The 18,781-nt window shown below is 38.2% G+C and overlaps 1 protein-coding gene across 2 annotated transcripts in view; it reads right to left on the minus strand.

The window, feature by feature from the left end:
- Positions 1-18,781, minus strand: part of LOC119746346 (1-phosphatidylinositol 4,5-bisphosphate phosphodiesterase beta-4-like) — a 48,993-nt gene that overhangs the window by 10,920 nt on the left and 19,292 nt on the right. For both annotated transcript variants that reach the window (XM_038223238.1, XM_038223237.1), the window contains exon 3: positions 5,605-5,685. In XM_038223238.1, coding sequence (XP_038079166.1) covers positions 5,605-5,685 — 81 coding nt within the window. The remainder of the gene's footprint in view (positions 1-5,604; positions 5,686-18,781) is intronic.

Here is an 18,781-nt window from a genome sequence, read left to right on the forward strand (position 1 = left end):
ATATTCTTCAACACTGGTTTAAAAAGGTCTCATCATTCCATCTCACCAACACTTTTTCGCATTTCTTTGAAACACCTTTGATTTTTTAATAGGCTTTTTTTTATACATCTCAAATTGAAAGCAGTGACACTTGGACTCTGTCATCGCACGCAAGCTTTATTATCGTTTCCTCTCTGGAACAAACAGCTAGATTTAGTTCTGTGCCAACAGCTGATAACAAAATCTCTCCAAATATTGATATCCGAGGCTATTTTTGATAGCTGTTATTTTTTCTAATGCCATGATGCAAGGGACGGGTTTGCAATCAGCATCTTTCAGGGTCCAGACCAGTAAATACGTAGGTCCCAAATTACCTACGCCGGCCAAATCATGCCCTCAAATTCTTCGGTATAAGAGCATTTCGTGGGTCATGAACTTGAGGGTTTGTAAAAAAGAAGGGTGGAAGCCTTAAAAGCGCTGTATTTTGCAATGGAGCATAGGCATAATTTTTCAAAATGACAATGAGCTTCAGGACTATTTTAAGGGTGACCATCTTCGGATGGAAATTTCTCCCAAAAGTCATTGGATTAACCCACAAAAATTGAACAGAAACTGAAAGATGATGAAATAAGCTTTAATTTGATGCATGTCTTGAACGCCTCAGAGAGTTGTGAGTATTTTTTAAAAATAATTTTGGGAAGTGCGCGTAATTACCATTAAGGTCTATGGCAGTCTATTTACTGGTCTGTCGATCCCTCATTTCTAATACGTAGTTGAGGGGTGCATTTTCTAATTTCTAATGCGTAGTTGGTGATGCATGTGTGGACAGCTTGGGACAGACAGCGTCGTGAGCGGTTGTCAGCACCTGTACAACAAGTGATGAGTACGCGGGGGTTAAAAGCTAGAGCATCTATGCAGGGCATAGATTCCTCTAGTTGTGCCCTAGCTGGCAGTTTCATCTCTTTTGCCTCATCTTCATCTTCATGGCACCAAGGCCTAATTGCATGGCGCTACTTAAGTGTCGGGGGGGAAAAAATGAACTTCCTTATTTTAAAGTAGCAAATTTCAAGTTGTAAACACTTGAAACCATTCTACACCACAATGCCCCAGAAGATTACGGTCATATTGACTTGTATACTGATGCGATCAAGCTAAATGAGTCGTTTGTCGACCCTGGTCAATTTCTTTTTTACAGTTTTGAAAAGATCACAATCTCAGCATTACTGATGTGAAAACCGCATGTTGATACCATCTTTAGTTCACAAATTATGGAAGTGGGAACACCTAGAGATACATGTATGATGAAGTAATGTTATGAAGGGGCCCTATTTGGACCTGAATCTCCAAATGAAAGTTCCCAACAAACGACTCATTTAGCTTGATTGCATCACATATGGTCAAGTTTTGTAGACCTTACATTGTAAATTTAGGCATAATAAGATAGTGGAGGAATCAGAAATTATGTTTGTTTCAGCTCAAAATTGATTTCAATGGTTCACTGCACCTCCACTCCAGCTGATGTGCTATGTAACCAGCTGGTTTTAAAATTCTGAGCCGATAACGAATCCCGTACCCGCACCATTTCTGACGGTCCCTATTACTAATTAAATACTCTCCACGCACTAGGCTTTTTATTATGCACTAGGCTTTTTATTACCTCAAATCGGCCCTCCATGCCATAAATTTTCAAGATCGTTTGGGGTCACTGATTCCCTTAAAATGTTAATTCCAAACTGCCCGCATGATTTACCCATTACAGTTTGATATTCAACCACCCAGCTTGGTTTACATACATGATGCATGTGTACATTTGGCCGGTTCCACACATCGCTAATTACCCAAAACACTGTTGGGACAAGAGCCGGTACCCAGGTGGTCTTGCATTACATGACATCACAACATGCAGTGCTCGGTGTAGGTAAAGGAGGATGCGTGTACATTACATAGACTTGCCCAATTTGGGTTCCTGGAAAGGAAATTTGACACGCGCCAATCTGAGCACATTTTGGTCACAGTATACATGTACATGTACGTGTCGTAATTTGTCCTGTGGTTTTGATTATTTTAATTTGTTTGGTACGGTAACCTCATTAGTCTCTTGTTTGCTTTCGTAATGCCTTTTACTCTAAAATCTTTTGTTCACTCCTGAAAAAAATTAATGAGTCTAATTTCTACATAAGGCAGGTTGAATTATTAAGTGGAACACACCTCTAGGCTGCCTTCAACATGGCTTGAAAATATAAAAGTACTTTAAATTTGTAGACAAAAATTTAAAAGGACTCCAAGTTGATTAAGAAATGTAAGTTTGATAGAGGAAGGTTTAATTGACAGAGGAATGTTGTGCTACATGAACCGTAGATGTAGGATCAAACCTCGTACGTACATCCTCCTAACATAATATTTTGAAGATCAGTCACTTTAATGTGGCAGATATTGACTAATTTAGAAGATACCGGTAATAATAATAACAATAATAACAATAATAATAACACCGGAGTCTTACATGCATATAGCACATGTATTTACCAACAATTAGGTACTCAAGGCGCTAATTAATATGAATTTATTTTAAAGACAGGTAACAGATAATATATATTTTAATCAATCCACAATGTAAGGAAAACTAAATATAGGGGAATTTCATCCATAAAAAAAGTTAGAAAGCTGCTTTGCACCCTCCGCTAAAAGCTAGAAAAAGCAAAACAAAAGCCGTCGGGAGCAGATCTGCTACAAGCCCATTTTGATGACGTCAAGCTCAGGCTCTACAAGCAAATAACTGTTTTGTGCCATACCCGTGCACCTACATGTATGCGTGAAGTGCATACACAATACAGCCTTCCATTTTATGATTCACTTGTGAATTGAGACAATTTAGGCCTATTGTCTGACAGTGCATCTGATTTTAAAGACTTAACAAAGGAAGAGAGAGGTGCAGTTTTTTTACCAAAATGTTCATGAAGAATTAATGAAATGTTGGAAAGCTTGAGAATTACCAGTAGATGACTAATTTAAGGTCGCATCCACGTATCGTGTATGTTTAATGCTGTGGACAGCCAATACAGGCCAAGCTTTGATTTTTGCGTGGGGCACGAAAGCCGTTGCATGACATACCGGTACATGTACCAGTACATGTAAGCAAATGGGCTATTTCTGTTTGCTAACCTCAAGGACGCAATTTTTCATTCTGAGTATTCCCGTGCTAGTCTTGTGCCACCAAATGTCTTTTTTTTTTCATCGATGTGGGAGTGAGATACTGGGTACCCTTTTCTTAATAACTGGTAATGGACAAGCCCCAGACGAAAACCGCATTTTTATGGTACTTAATTAAGGCAAAATGGCTGCGTAACTAAACTTTGCATCTTGTACATTACACATGTACATAACAATGTATGTACAGGGTACTTACTTTCATTTGCACTAAACAACAATGAGGAAGGAATAATCTTGTAATACATGTTTGTCATGTACAAACACAAAATGGGTTTCTTGGTTTTGCCGTTATTCAAACATATCTTTGGATTTACAATTAAGCAATCTCAATGAAACAAAAGGTATTCTCAAACTAAATCTATTACCTTGAAGATGGTGTAAACATCCGCAGAAAATTTTGGTTGTAAATTAGCAAAAATTGAGGGGTTTACATGCACCATTTTTTTCAGGACGCCCTGTATATATGTATAATGTGAGCTTGCCATTTACGAAAATGTTGCATCCTCTGAAAGCTAAGGAACAGATCGTAACCTTCGACACAAAAAACTCATTTACAGCGTGCTGCAAAATAGTGCAAATGCCCCAAAAGACAAACAACACACTGGGGCACTCCAAAAAAGTGACCTGATTTGAATGACCCGATCTTTGCCCATCCTTCATAATAATCCCACTGGTGTCGTAGCTAAGGTGTTAAAAGAACCTCCCCCTTCCATCCGCTCCATTAACAGTCTCTCACACCATCTCATGATTGCTAAGAACAGGTAAAGATCCGGTCGTCACATTTTTTTATTCCCCAAACCATAGCATGGTGTCTAAACTAAACCTCCGACAAAACTGTCAAATCTGGCAGCCTCACGTCTAGTCGGACAATTCACACTTAACTGATATATAAAGCTCACACCGGTGGTGAGAATCCAGAGATGCTTGCCAGTGCATCTTGGGTAAAGGTTTGACGTCTGTTTGTAAACACTGCTTAGACAGTATGTGGTACTTTGTATGTACATGTACCAAGTGGCTTGCTCAGGATGTTAAAGAGGTTGTGGAATGCTCGAAGACATTTCCGTCATTTTTCGGGTATATGTAGCCTAAGGTGTGATGAAATAAAAACGACTATTATTGTGTCTGTCATGAAATGAGTACAAAAGGTACTTTTGAGAGCTGTTTTTCAGGTCCTGTTTCGACCCGAACGTGCAATTTGTGTAAAAGTCGGCGTTGGGGGCAACAAACAAAACATAGTAAATCGTGACGTAATAAACAGGACTCGTTTATACTACGCTGCATCGGGAGTCCTGTTTATTACGTCACGATTTACTACGTTTTGTTTGCTGCCCCCTACGACGACTTTTACACAAATTGCACATTCGGGTCGAAACGGGACCTGAAAAACAGCTCTCAAAAGTACCTTTTGTACTCATTTCATGACAGACACAATAGTTGTTTTTATTTCATCACACCTTAGGCTACATACATTGTATACCCGAAAAATGACGGAAATGTCTTTGAGCATTCCACAACCTCTTTAACATAGGGGCAACTCCAGCATTATGTTACGTCCGTGACGGAGCTTTTAAAAACTCCGTGAATAAACCTGATAGTCTTTTTTTCAAATCTAATACAGCATCCATCATCTAGTAATGGTGGAGGAGATTACAGACTGGGTGCTTTGGATCATATCTCTGAATCCTTAACTGGGCAATTCCACGGTTACTCACGTTACATTTTTGATGTACTTTTGAGTTTCCTTGGGCTGTAATTACATGTGTACATGTACCTTACTGAAAAGGTTTAATAACTGTTATCCCCATGGTAGATAGAGTATACCTAGACCTACCTAATCACCAAAGATGACATCCAGAAAAATGTGTTATGTATGATAAACAAATGTTACGAAAATGTAACGTGAGTAACCGATTTTGTGCATCTTGTTTATTATACATAACACATTTTTCTGGATGTCATCTTTGGTGATTACATGTAGGTAGGTCTAGGTCTACTCTACATGTATCTACCATGGGGATAACAGTTATTAAACCTTTTCAGTAAGGTAATTACAGCCCAAGGAAACTCAAAAGTACATCAAAAATGTAACGTGAGTAACCCTGGAATTGCCCAACCCAATATCGTGGTTAATTGACATCACACTTCCATTCATAATGCTGGAACTGCCAATTATAGCCATTCAGAGGAGAAGTCAGCTTCCAAGTGTTTTGGAGATTTTCTTGGTGGAAAATGATGATTTTTATTTTGGGGAGCTTCCAAATTCTCTTTAGACACTGCAAAATATCCAAAGAAAAAACCTTAAGGTACATATACCTATTAAAGGTTAAAGTGATGGCCAAAATTTGGGGGAGATAATAACCCTTTGAAGAGAACATTTTAAGAATTCCCACGCGGATAAATCAAAGTTGTTCTTACCCTTCCTTCGCTCTTCCAAATGATGAAAAATGCGTATTCATCCACTCGAAAGAAGCAGTTCTGCTCAACACTGCCAGAATCCTGCATGAAAAAAAAATACACCACATTGTAGATTCCTTTTCTAAATTGCTTTTTTTTTGCTAGCAATACAAAAGTTATTCACATTTGAGTGGGACATCAACCAAAAAAGAATCGGCCAATGTTTAGTTATTTAATTATCACTTTACGATTTTGAATTATTGGTTGCCAGACATTCCATTCTTGTGGCTGGTTCCTGCCCTACAACAATCAGTATCGATAATGTACTGGCCGGGAGCCAGTCTGTTTGCAAGGGAGGGAAGAGGTTTGGGGTTGAAATCAAACATACAAGTGGAAATCTATTAAGAAAAAAAAAAAACTTTAAGAGGGAGAGGAGCATGAAGTTGAAGGTGACAGGTTAAGAAAATATTATTACTACAGAAGGGGTAATAGGAATGCATCTTCTGTATGCACTCAAACTATTTGACTAGTTTTGTACTAGTAGAAGAAACTTGCATGTACAATGTATGCCAACAGATTTGTAATACATGTACCCAAGTAGAGCAGCCAAAATTTCTATCCAATTTCAAATTGAATGTACCCGGTACCTTGTCAATCCCAACAACAACAAACATTTCACTTTCAAACATGTTAAAACTAGAAACAAGACTAAAGGATTTGGGGTAATAAAAACACAAACACAAAGATACTACAAGCAATCCACTCAAAAACCAGTCCCTTCCTTTCTTCGCATTTCATACAAGAGTTGCAATCTACAAACATTTGTATTTCAATGATTACAAAATGCATGGCAGATCAGCTTTTATAACACTCCTAAAATTGCCTATATTGTATAAGTTCTGGTTTATATTTTCTGTTTCTTTATTTTTTTTGTAGGACGGCTATCTCCAGTTATCTAAACCGATCGTGCCAGGGCCGATAATTTACGACTGGAATTCTAGGGGGCCCCTGCGGACGGACGAGGATTTCTTCCTGTAGCCCATTAGGATGACTGCCCCGTGCATGGTGCAGCATCAGGAATGCCGGGGTATTTTTTTTTTCTTTCTTTGACATAAACTGGAATGACGCGGCCTTTGGCATTTTCGCATCATTCCCATCATCCTGGCTGTTGGGTTTTGTCCGTACAGCATTGCATGGCGCTGAGAGGGAAAGGAATCACTGATATATGCCGTCGGCTGGCCCCGCATCAATTCGTCATGTTATTTCCGATGTGTTTCTCTGCCTTTTCATGGTGGAATGTAAACAGGGATGGCGGAGGTGGAGAAAAGTATGGGGGAGGAAAAGAGGAGGCAGGAAGGACATGGGAAGGTCTGACTGAAGGTCTTCACATAGCTCCTTGGAAGTTCCAACCAAAACAAGTTGTTTTTATTATTGGGGTTATTTGTCTTTTAATTTAAGTTTATTGGCATCTTCGTTCATACATCATAAACATACAGTGTACACATACCGTACATACATGTACATGTACTGGAATTTGTATCCTTGTGGAGTCATTTCTTTGTTCCCATGTACTAAAGTTTTCGAGTTTGAAAGTGTAGTTTCAAAATGCTCCTATTTTAACCAGAATTAATTTCCTGGGCTGAAATTCGCCATGTTGTTGAGGTCCCTTTAAGAACACCGAGCTTTGTTTACAAATTTGCAATATTGGATGATAATGAATTATAAAATGGCACTATCAAATTATCAAAGTTTTCTCTCTGCCAATAAAGCAATAATTGTAATGCTATTTGTTTTTTCTCTGGTTGTTGTTGTTGTTTGTTTCCTTTGTTTTGGGATTAGTTTTCTTTGTTTGTTTAGGTTTTAATGGAGTACAAACAAAAGAGGGACAATAGGACGTCCACGATCGACTGTGAACACCCGTTTGCGTGGGTGCGTGTTTATGGTGTAAATCTTGGACACATGCGTGCAACACCATCGATGAATTGAGGACAGGAACCAAATCGAGGATGACCCCGATTAGAAAACGTGTACAAAACCAATGAGAGCTGTTGCCAGTTGCATAAACAAAGGAAAAGGGAAGAGGAACAATAGAAAATCCTCGATTTACAACATAAACAAACGTGTGGGTACGGTTCATGCATTCATTGAAAGTGCAATAAAATGGCAATGAATGTATTGTATTTCTTAAATGCAGAATACAGTTTGTGTACAATGTATGTTTGATTGACCTACCGATAACAAGGAATCATAATACAAAATGAGTTGGCGGAAATGTTATAATCTGGAACAAAAACTGCCTGAGGGGGAAAGTTTTCCAATTGTCGCTTCTTTTTTTATTTATCTGTGAGTCAAACACACAGAATCTATTTCTGGCTTTATAACTATTTCTGTATTGTCTCGGTGCATTTCATACAACTGCAGAAATAGATATAAAAGATGACTGGCAAGCTTTAAGCTCAAGTCACCTCAACAATAACAACTATTAAAAAAACTCTTCCATCAAGTTTTTTTTCTCCGAAAACGTTGAGCCAGCGCCGCGATAAATCTTAATTTGATTAACGCTGTCATTTTATCCAACCCTGTACACATAAATAACCTTGTGTGTGAAAGAAAACCCACCTGTCCGGAGAAAAAAAAATGTAATTTAATTTTGTCCCCGGTATTCCAGAATGTCAGAAATATTGGTTTCTCTGGCATCGATACTGTGTGGGACAGATGCAGTGTTTTGCTCGATATTTCACCTGGGTGACATTCAGATCACAAAGTGACTAAAGAAGCAGCATGTACATGTACTCGTACATGTACTAGTACATTTGTTTATGGTGTAAATCAAGGATTTTCTTTTGTTCCTCTTCCCTCTTCCTTTGTTTGTACTCATTGGTTTTGTACATGTTTTCCAACCCAAGAGTCCTCGATTCGTTTTCTGACCTCGATTCACCAATGATGTTGCACGTGTGTGTCCTCGATTTACACCATAAACAAATGTTAGTAATACACGTACATACACAAATACCAGTCCAACGTCTGATTCACTGGTATCTAAGCATGCAAATGTATGCGACACTGTGCGCCAGCCAATTGGAGTTGACATGACGTCATTTCATTCCAAAATGTGGACTAAGCTGTTGATTGGTCAATTACAACACGCATTATTTAAAATATGATGTGATGATCGTTTGAAGCAACAGGACGTTTGCGCATTGCATGACATATCGTTACAGGCCACGTGATGCAGTCAAATTTTGCAAATTCAGAGCATACTGACCGGAACGTCGAGTTCATACCTCTGGTTCTTTTCAGAACCATTCTCTTAGTTGAGAAATTATTCCCACATGGTGTTTCCGCAAACCTTTCATTATTTAGTATCTCCACCATGCAAAGCCTCAAATCTTACTTATTTAGATGTCATGTTTAGTAAATAAAAGATACCTTTTTGGGACTTGAGTTACAGAGCTCGTATCAGGAGCTTGCGACACCATCACGGTGTCTTTAACTGGCGTTGTTGAGGCCCTCATACAAGCTCTGTAACTCAAGCCCCAAAAAGGTATCTTTTATTTACTTGATATAATAATGGGACTGGAAACGAACTTTCGTGCTCGATGTCATATGTCTAGGTTTCATTTATAGATGTCCATGACAATGGGTAACCGAAAACCCGACATAGAAGGCGCCCGCTGAATGGTCAGAATCTCGATGTCAAGATGCAGTCTTGTTTTGCATAATTAATCGCCGAATCTGCTCGTACATGTATACATATCATAGACCCTTCCTGTATACATATCATAGACCCTTCCGGAAACTTCACAGACTAGCCTGCAACAACAGGTTATTATTCAACAGAAATTATTCAAAATTATATTAATTTTGACTTTTTTAAAAGTATTTAGGCACCCTGACTGTCTGATACCATTAGTGATGCTACATATTTTTTAACTTGATACCATGTTGTTGAGGTCCATTTAAGAACACCGAGGTTTGTTTACAAATTTGCAATATTGGATGATAATGAATTATAAAATGGCACTATCAAATTATCAAACTTTTCTCCCTGCCAATAAAGCAATAATATTAATGCAACTTTTTTTTTCTTTCTCTGGTTGCTGTTGTTGTTTGTTTTCTTCATTTTGAGATTAGTTTTCTTTGTTTAGGTATTTATGGAGGGGGTGTTGGAGGAGATTTGGCTTTTTTCCCTTTTTTTTTTTAACTTTATTTATTTGGTCTTTTTAAATTCCCACATCCAAGGTACAATATGGGAAGACTTGTATATATTTTAAATGAAACCATGGCAATAATGACCTATGCTTAATCAAGAACAGCCAATGCAGCAAGAGTCTACGGTAGCAACCCAGCCGACAAGCGCATCCACTAGATCGATATCCGGCTTGTTACTGACTAACGACCCTTGCTGCAGGTGCACCCAGCCCTACTGACAATTCATCAATGCGGAAATACCGGTACGTTTGACATTGTCTGACTATGCTTTTTAAACCATACTACTGTTCTCTGCACTGTCACCAAATGGATCCAAGAGTACTACATTATACACCGTATATTATATAGTGTTCCTGCACATACACTTTAAAGGAAAAATACATTTGCAAACATTGAAAAATAAAACTACCAAGTTTTTACGAAATACCTTACTAGGATGTTGGTAAATGACAGTCTAAAGCATCCTGTAAAATTACGGCACCTGGTGTGAAGTCATTTTCAAGAAAATGGTATTTTTGTATACATTTCCAACGGTGGTCGGCCGACCACCGTTGGAAAAACCTAACTATTTTTCATCTACTGCTCCAACTTTACACTTTTTTCAGTCCAAATTTTGTTTGCTATTGGTTACATGTTCATGAACGGGTGCAGGCCAGCTAGACTGGTTCCCTTACCTTACAATTTTCCGGCATCTATGAATTGATCCATTTTATCTTTAGTGGAGTCAAGGAACCAGAGTACTTGAACATTTTTGTTTTTCTTGGTTTTTCCAGCATTTTCGAACACAAAACTTCAAACATGTCAGTGTAACAATATTTGATCTATTATACTAACCCCTCAAATAGTTCATTTCTGAAAATTACAGCAAAAGCCAATGATGTACATTCCCTTTAAAAGGCATAACACTGTATGATCATTTGCTTTACATGCATTTTTTTTGTTTCCAATATTAAATAACACCATTCAAAATCCACAGAATATTTAAAACCCAACCTGTTGAAGTTTCAGCTCAGTGTTATTTGTATTTTGTGTTTTACACCTTTTTTTTTTGGAGAAAACAGTGAAAAACCATGCAAAACCTTTCAATCAAGAAACACGATTTCGTCAACAGCACTCTTTATTACCAAAAATCAGTCAATTGACTGATCGTTGGAAATCATCTACATTTCTTGATTTCTTCTACATGACAGCAAGCCAGACAGAATCATTTCACGTGGTGTTTAGTACCAGTACGATCTTAAATCCAAGTAAGCTTTTTGGTAACAATTCGCTAGGTTACTGGTACTTTTTGGGATAAATTTTAACAAATGATCCTATGCCTATAAAATTAACCTCCAACCTCTGCAGCAACACAACCCTTCCTCAGAAACAGAAGTGCTTTTAAAACATAAATGCCCTGCTAACTATTAATTAATGAAACCCGATAACAATTGAAGCCCCTTGCAGATTTTAAAATGAAGAAAAACTTTTTTGAGCTTGTACATTTACAAGTAAGTGTCTTTGTACACATAATGTTGCATGCATCATGTACTTCATATTACTTTTCAGTTGATGTCTCCAAATAACACTGTCAAACAAGTTGCCTATGATTGTTGTGCGTTTGTATCCTGGATACCAAACCCCACGCCAGGTCTGACCCCCTGACACCAAGAACCAGGTTTGTCTTGTTTTATAGGACTCCAGGAGGCCTCTTCTGACTACTGGCGTGATGTTCATAAATTATCCTCGGGATTGTGCTTACTGCAGGCAAAATTTGAGCGTGTGCTTGCGATCTGGAAAAAGAGTTGTGCATACAAGCCTTGATGTGGTCTGAAGTCAAATTCACATGAGGAGCAGATGTTATGTACATGGAACCAGTGACATTTGGTGTGCGCACCATGTGGAATTTTTAGTTTGGCACTTTATCTTTTGCAAAGCAAATTTGTATATGCTTACCAAATGCAAAAATTGTAGGACTCAAATTCAGTGAACATGTCTTAGATTTGCCTCCTCTCCCAGATGCAGAATATTGTTTTCTCATGCATAATTTATACAGTGCATACGTGCAGGCATTTTTGAGGAAAACAGTTGAAGTCCAAATGTCAAATTATTTACTCCTGCAAGATGCTAAATAGAATTGTCAAATTATGTAAGGTTTGGGATGGAATGCACATTTGCCACAAAACGTGCCATTGGTTTGCAGAACAGTGGAGGACTTTAGAGGAATTTGGAGGATTGAGGCAGGATCCTTAGGAAAATAATTGGAAAATTAAATCAATCAAGCACTTTTGGAGGATTTTGGGGGATTGATTTTTGGTCTAAGGCTGTACCTTGTATTGTTTATGTTCAGTCCTGCATAATTGACCTACATTAGATTGGATATATGCATACACTGCCTCCACCATCCTCACTGCTCACTGCTCACTCCAACGTCTTAAAAATGAGTCAGAGGATTTTGAAGGATTGAGGCAGTGGTCACCCTCCACTATAAAGAAATTCAAGGAATAACAGGATTATTTTAGAGGATTGAGGTCCATCCAATTTTGTTTCATGGAGGCAGTTAATTTGGAGGATTTTGCAGGATTGAGGATGCATCCTGAGGATGCAGGATTGAGGATGCAGAACGGTCTAGGGGTTTAGGTTAAGATTACCAAGCAGTAAGGCCATCCATCTTAATTGTGCAAATGCAGACTTACAGTAATATGCTAAGCAAAGGTGGGTATTAGATCCACCCACTCACATATACATGTATAATGAAATGTTGACTCCCTGCGGTCTTTGAAGCATAATTTTACTGTTCTGATAGCAAATTTGTCTACATAAAGCTGTTAAACGCGCATGAAATAGGAAAAAAACAATAAATTTTCTTGATGCATGATGCAGACACTTTCACTATACACGACATGATAAGTTTGCATTACATGTACATCTGTCGCAGCAATAGCTGTACAAAAGTACAAATTTTTATCTACAAGTATTGGTACATAATAATAAAAAAAAAATGCATGTTCAGTAGCAGTATAAAAATGGACTCTTGGGTGTTTTTTTTTTGGCTTTCCCAAAAAACTTCTGGAAAGTCCTTTTTTACTTAAAATTTTGCCTGGCTGGGAGTACAGCTTGGAAAAGTTCTGCAGATAGACGCGAAGTTGAAGAACCAGAATTTTTTTCACCGTTTTGTTCAGCGTGTGCTGACCATTAGAAAAATGCCAAGTTGCATGAAATATACAATGTATCTGGTTCTTATATTTGCAGATGTCTCAAGAACCTCTTTAGGAGTTATACACTTCACTTTTGGGGGGGGGGCATAAATTCATGAGATGGAAAGATAAAGGAATGTTGTTTGAATACTGTTTGTGTGTGAGGCTTGATTTTGTGGCATGCACCTCATCGAAATGCTCTTAGTTTTCACATCAAGCCCGCGAGAACAGGGGGTGCTGTGGGTGCTGCAGCACCCCAACTTTTTGGATTGGGGTGCTGAAATATGCTTCAGCACCCCCTACTCCCGGGCAAAAAAGTGTTCCAGCCAGCAGTGTTCAACAACAATGAAATTGCGCCGTTACGCTATACATTATGCTTGCTCTACAAATATCTCCTTTCTAGTTTTGCCGCGGCTAAGCGCGGCGCTTCGAACGTCTAGCAAAAACACTGTAAAATATCAGGAGGAGGTATTTTCTAAATCTTCAGGCAGTGCAGAATAGATATGTCTCTCAAGGTATCTAAAATCATGACATTTCTATGATATTTCCGCCATGATGGAAGCTTTGACCCGAAGCAATAACCTCGGCCATGACAATAGTGGCAAAGTTGATTATGCTTGCCAGGATTTTTTTCATTCGATCTTTCAATAGGGGCAAATGTTCATACATGTACCTTTCCCCTGAAAGTTTTTCTTTTCATTTAAAAGTTCATTGACGTTGCTAGCATTCTGTACTCAACATTAACAAATAGCAAGGTGAACACACATCCCCAACCTAATAGGAGTGGGACGGGCTTTCATTGAAACTAGTCATGATTCACGCCAATTCTAGTGTAGTTTCGTTTTAATAAAAAAAGCTATTCATGTTTTACCCTTTGCAAATGTTTCCTCTTAAAAACTCAGTAGACCAATTAATCCTTGCCTATAGCCCCAAACTTGCCATCTACCGATCATAAACATAAAGATGCATTTGGTCTTTTAGTCTTTTATATTTGCCATTCCCTGTAACAAACAAATAACACTGCAAAATTAATTTTCCGGGGCCTTAAAGCGGGCCCCTGGCCCTGTGGCCCCACGCCGTAAGGGCTCAGAAAATAAAACAAAACATACACGAAGGAATTTACTAAATGTAAGAAAGCAGCCGTGCAACAATAATATTTAAATACGATGCCATGCATAATGATACAATTCTTTTTCCAGAAATTAAATGGAACCAAAAATGGAGATAAAACTACAGGGTTTTCCACTTTTCAGTACAGTTAAACGTTTTAAGAGCAACAGTATACTCTAAACAAAATAATGAAATAAATTGTCTTTATATTCTCAAAAAACTTTTACTAAAAAAGTCACATGAAAGTGGCCAGGAATCACCTCAGATTGCACCACAGAGCATCCATATTTCAAATTAAGCCACGACGTATACAGGGCTTTGCGCTCCGCTTTCGCATTAATTTTGTCCGTTCTTTAGAAATTCCAGTACCCCCTGGCAAAAGTTTGTTCCAGCGGCAGTGAAGTAGGCAGCCTATTACCTCCACGATTCATGCGTATATGTACCGGTAGATCATTGGTACAATTTGAAATTTTCCAAAGGTCTTTGAATTGGGAGGTTGCAATGTCGCAAACATATGTTGCCAATTGCTCATCTAAATGTACATACATTGTCTAAAAATGGAAAGGTTATTCAAGGATCTACTTTCAATGAAATTTCAATAAAAACATACTAAATATATGCAAAATGTTGTCAAATTTGCATTACATGTGCACGTACCGGTACATGTACAGTGTATGGTACAAACTTTTCATATTGCAGCTTTACATTTCCCAGAGCACATTATAATTTATAAGCAGACACCCAAATGTAAAGTCCATATATCCATATACATGTCCATGCTCATCCTAGATCAATATTCTGTCTCATATTTCCCAATCGAATAAACACACCCAATGCCCCTTCAACAAAACACGTAGAGACAAGCCTAGAATATACATGTAGTTCCCGAGAAACCCAGACAAATACAAACGCAGCGGAATTTGCTAAATGCTGTAAAATGTCAACCACTATGAATGCCACAACGAGGGGGGGGGGTTGAAAAAAAAGAAACCCTATTCAAGGGAAGATTGCAGGCTCTAAAAATAGACGAGCCGCGGAGCCCGTTTTGGCCGATGGCCACTGACGTCAGATGGAGGAAGCTGCACCGTTCCCTGTGTCTTCAAGTCTTATGCTTCCCTCCGTGCCTGGCTGTTTAATATCTTCAGGTCTCCCCTTAATGGATTCGGCCGCGGCTGGGAAATAAGGATTTGCAATTATCTCGCTTGTGGATCACCAACCGAGAAGGAGAAAGGGGGGGGGGGGAAGAGAGAGAGAGGGAGAGAAATGACGAAGCAACACTGATGCAGTGAAATGACATCTTAAGATCCAGGATCTTCCCCGTGGATTTTTTTTGAGAACTAGTTCAGCCGTAGATCCATATTTGGACATGAAGCGTCGTACTTTCAGCTCAAATTTGGAGAAATTGTTGAAAAGGACTGATACGTCATTTTCCAGAATTCTAATAATATTAACTTATTTAAAAAAACTTGGTAAGATGAACTGCTGTAACTTAGAGGGTGTACAGGTACATGTACATGTACAATGTATATCACACAGTATGTTGACATCAACCTATAGATGACACTGTTCAACATAATGACTGAAGTCACAGCCAGCACAGTACAGTGTACTAAAACCAGATGGAAAGAAGATAGAGCACACACGGATAACAGAATTCAATTTAGCCAACCTTCCCATACGAGTATTTCTTCGACTTTTTGTTCTTTTAGAGTGTAGCCAATCAATTGATTTCATTATCAGCTCGGGTGTTTTTGAAGCAGCATGGATGCGTGAAATTGCACAATGGATGCTGTACGAACTGTGAAGAGTCTCTCTTCAAACCAAACTGCATTGATATTGATTGCGCTACTCCTGAAGGGTTATAGACCATTATCACGTTGCGGCCATTTGGATTTTTCCCATTCAAATCAACGTAACCAAAGAAAGGCTGGAAGGAAAAATAGTCTGGTTCCTTTTTTGCACAAAAACATTATCATCCAGTACTGTTATTGGTTTACAATGAACATGACTGAAATGGTGGCAGCATGATAAAGGTCTATTGCTGCAATAAGACACTTTCTCCTGACTCTTTTCCTGTGTTATTTTCGACTTTCGTTCATAAAAATACACTTCTTTTCTAAACTGCTTTTTTTCTGGCAACACAAAAGTTATTCACTTTTGAATGAGAAATTGGCCCAAAAAAAAATCGGCTGATGTTTAGTTATTGAATTATAACTTCACAATTTTGGTTATTGGTTGCCAGACAATAATTACGCACTCGCAGGGTAGGCTGGTTCCCACCCCACAATCAGTATTAATAATGTATGGACCGGGAGCCAGTCTGCTCGCAAAGAGGATCTGTTTGCGCACAAAACAACACTTTTTTTTCAGAGGGTTGCAGACGTCCAAAAAAAGGAGAAAAGGAGTTTTTTGGATGGAATAAAACATACAAGTTGAAAATGTATTAACAGAAAAAAAATTAAATGTGTTGATGAGCACGGGGAATGGGACTTTAAGCAAGTTTTCAACTTTCAAAGTCCTTTTAAATATCTCTTCATTTGCTTCAATATTTTGATTAACTGACGTACGCATACATGTACATGCTGTTATTGAAAATTAATCAAGAATATCACTGCAGAAAATTGTGCTTAAGAACTAGGTTGGTTAGTTGGTGAGTTTGTGTCAACAAATAAATGTCATATTGAACAATGATAATCCTGTACACATCGAGAATATCTGACCCACACTGTTGTTAAAACGTAACAATACCTCAATAATTTATAAAAAACAATTATTAATTAAACTTCAAAAAAGTACTTAAATTGGTTTTCCTTCTCTTAGATCCTCTTTAATTTGATATTATTATTTTGGGGTTTATTTTTATTTGCTTTGGGAAAAAATGACACCATACTCCAATTGTTTTTGCTGATCGCAGTATAATATTTGTTCTGACATTCTTATGTTGGTTTTCCTTCTCTATTCTCTTTGATTTGTTATTATTAATATTTTTTCACCAAGTCATTAACGCGGGTGACATTTACACATACACACAATATTGGTTACAACACAGCCCTAAGTGGACTTTTGTTATTTCTGTGAAAGACTTAAAGTCCTGGGATTTGTTTTTTAACTGCCCAATTTTCAAAGTAGCCTGACAACTCATTACTATTCATTCCTTGAGACCCCCATTGGTACTTTTTCCCATAAAGTCATGGAGTTGTATAAATAAACATCCATTCCCTAGCTCTACCTGTATATATATGCTCAATACTCCTACGCATGCACGCTCCAAAATTATCAGATTTTCTGTCTGGCCATAATGAAGCATCAATCAGCATGATATGACAATGTTTCTTCTATCCACGTTTCCTAAATCACCCTGCCAAAATGTCAAGCATGGAAAGTCTACACTACATGTAGAATCCATTTTTTTTCAGTGCATACAAAATTTGTAATTTATAGATTTGCAGTTTAAACACTCGGACAACAAATTCATTTCATCTACATTACTGTGGGCAAATCAATGCAGCTCAGTCAATGCATAACATGCTTTGAGCTTCTGGTGTACAAAAATGTACATAAATGTACACAATACATTTAAACTTTACCATTGCAGACCAGTCTTCCTTAGACGTCCATGGTAATTACATGTACGCGCACTTCCAAAAAATATTTAAAATACTCACAACTCTCCAAGGTACATGTATTTGAGACACACATCAAATTAAAGCGTATTTCATCATCTTTCAAATTCTGTTCAAGTTTTTGGGGGGTTAACCAATGACTTTTGGGAGGAAATTCCCTCCAAAGATGATCATCACTAGTAATATAGTAGTTCTGAAGCCCATCGCCATTTTGAAAAAGGATGCCTACTCTCCATGGCAAAATAGAGCAATTTTAGGGCCCAATTTCATCCCAATTTTGCAGAAATTTGAGCTCGCAGTCCTCTGCACGGCTTCCACCTATCTTTTTTTACAAATCCTCAAGTTCATGGCCCTCAAATGCTCTAATATCGGAGAACTTGAGGGCATGCAAATCGTCATTTGGCCGGCGTAGGCAATTTCGGGCCTATTTTGCTGCCCTTACATGAGGGCAATTCCATACTAATTGGCCCAAAAGTGTGACATTTGAGAAGACCTTCAAGTTTTGATGATAAAACTATGATCTTGGTCTCTCAATTTATGCTGTACACATTGCAAGCTTCGAACAAATATCCTCACCTGCAAATGATGTAACTGGTTTTGTATTTTAGAAAATATAGTGGATAGACCTTTATCATGCTGCCACCATTTGAGTCATATTCCCTGTATCCAATAACAGTACTGAGTGATAATGTTTTTTGTGCAAAAAGGAACCAGACTATTTTTCCTTTCAGCCTCGCTTTGGTTAGGTTGATTTGAATGGGAAAATCCAAATGGCCGCAACATGATAATGGCGCCTCTATTTCTCCCATGCAACACCGCACGTTCCAGCCATGTGCGCATATGTACGCAAGCACACGTCAGACTTTTTTGCACGCATGTCAGACTTTTTTGCAAGCATGTCGGATATAAATCACAGAGTATGACTGGTCAAAACTCAAAGTTGCTGGGCATTTATGGATGGGTCTATCACTGCAGCTCCACTGCATAACTGATTCACCTGATGTACTTTCTAAGCAGAATTCCCGTTCAGCCGGGGATTCTTAGCAAAAGCTTGACTCCCCAGTTGAGAGATCTCTC

Source organism: Patiria miniata, unplaced genomic scaffold (genome assembly GCF_015706575.1).
Source record: "Patiria miniata isolate m_02_andy unplaced genomic scaffold, ASM1570657v1 HiC_scaffold_7, whole genome shotgun sequence".
In the NCBI taxonomy this organism is placed as follows: domain Eukaryota; kingdom Metazoa; phylum Echinodermata; class Asteroidea; order Valvatida; family Asterinidae; genus Patiria; species Patiria miniata.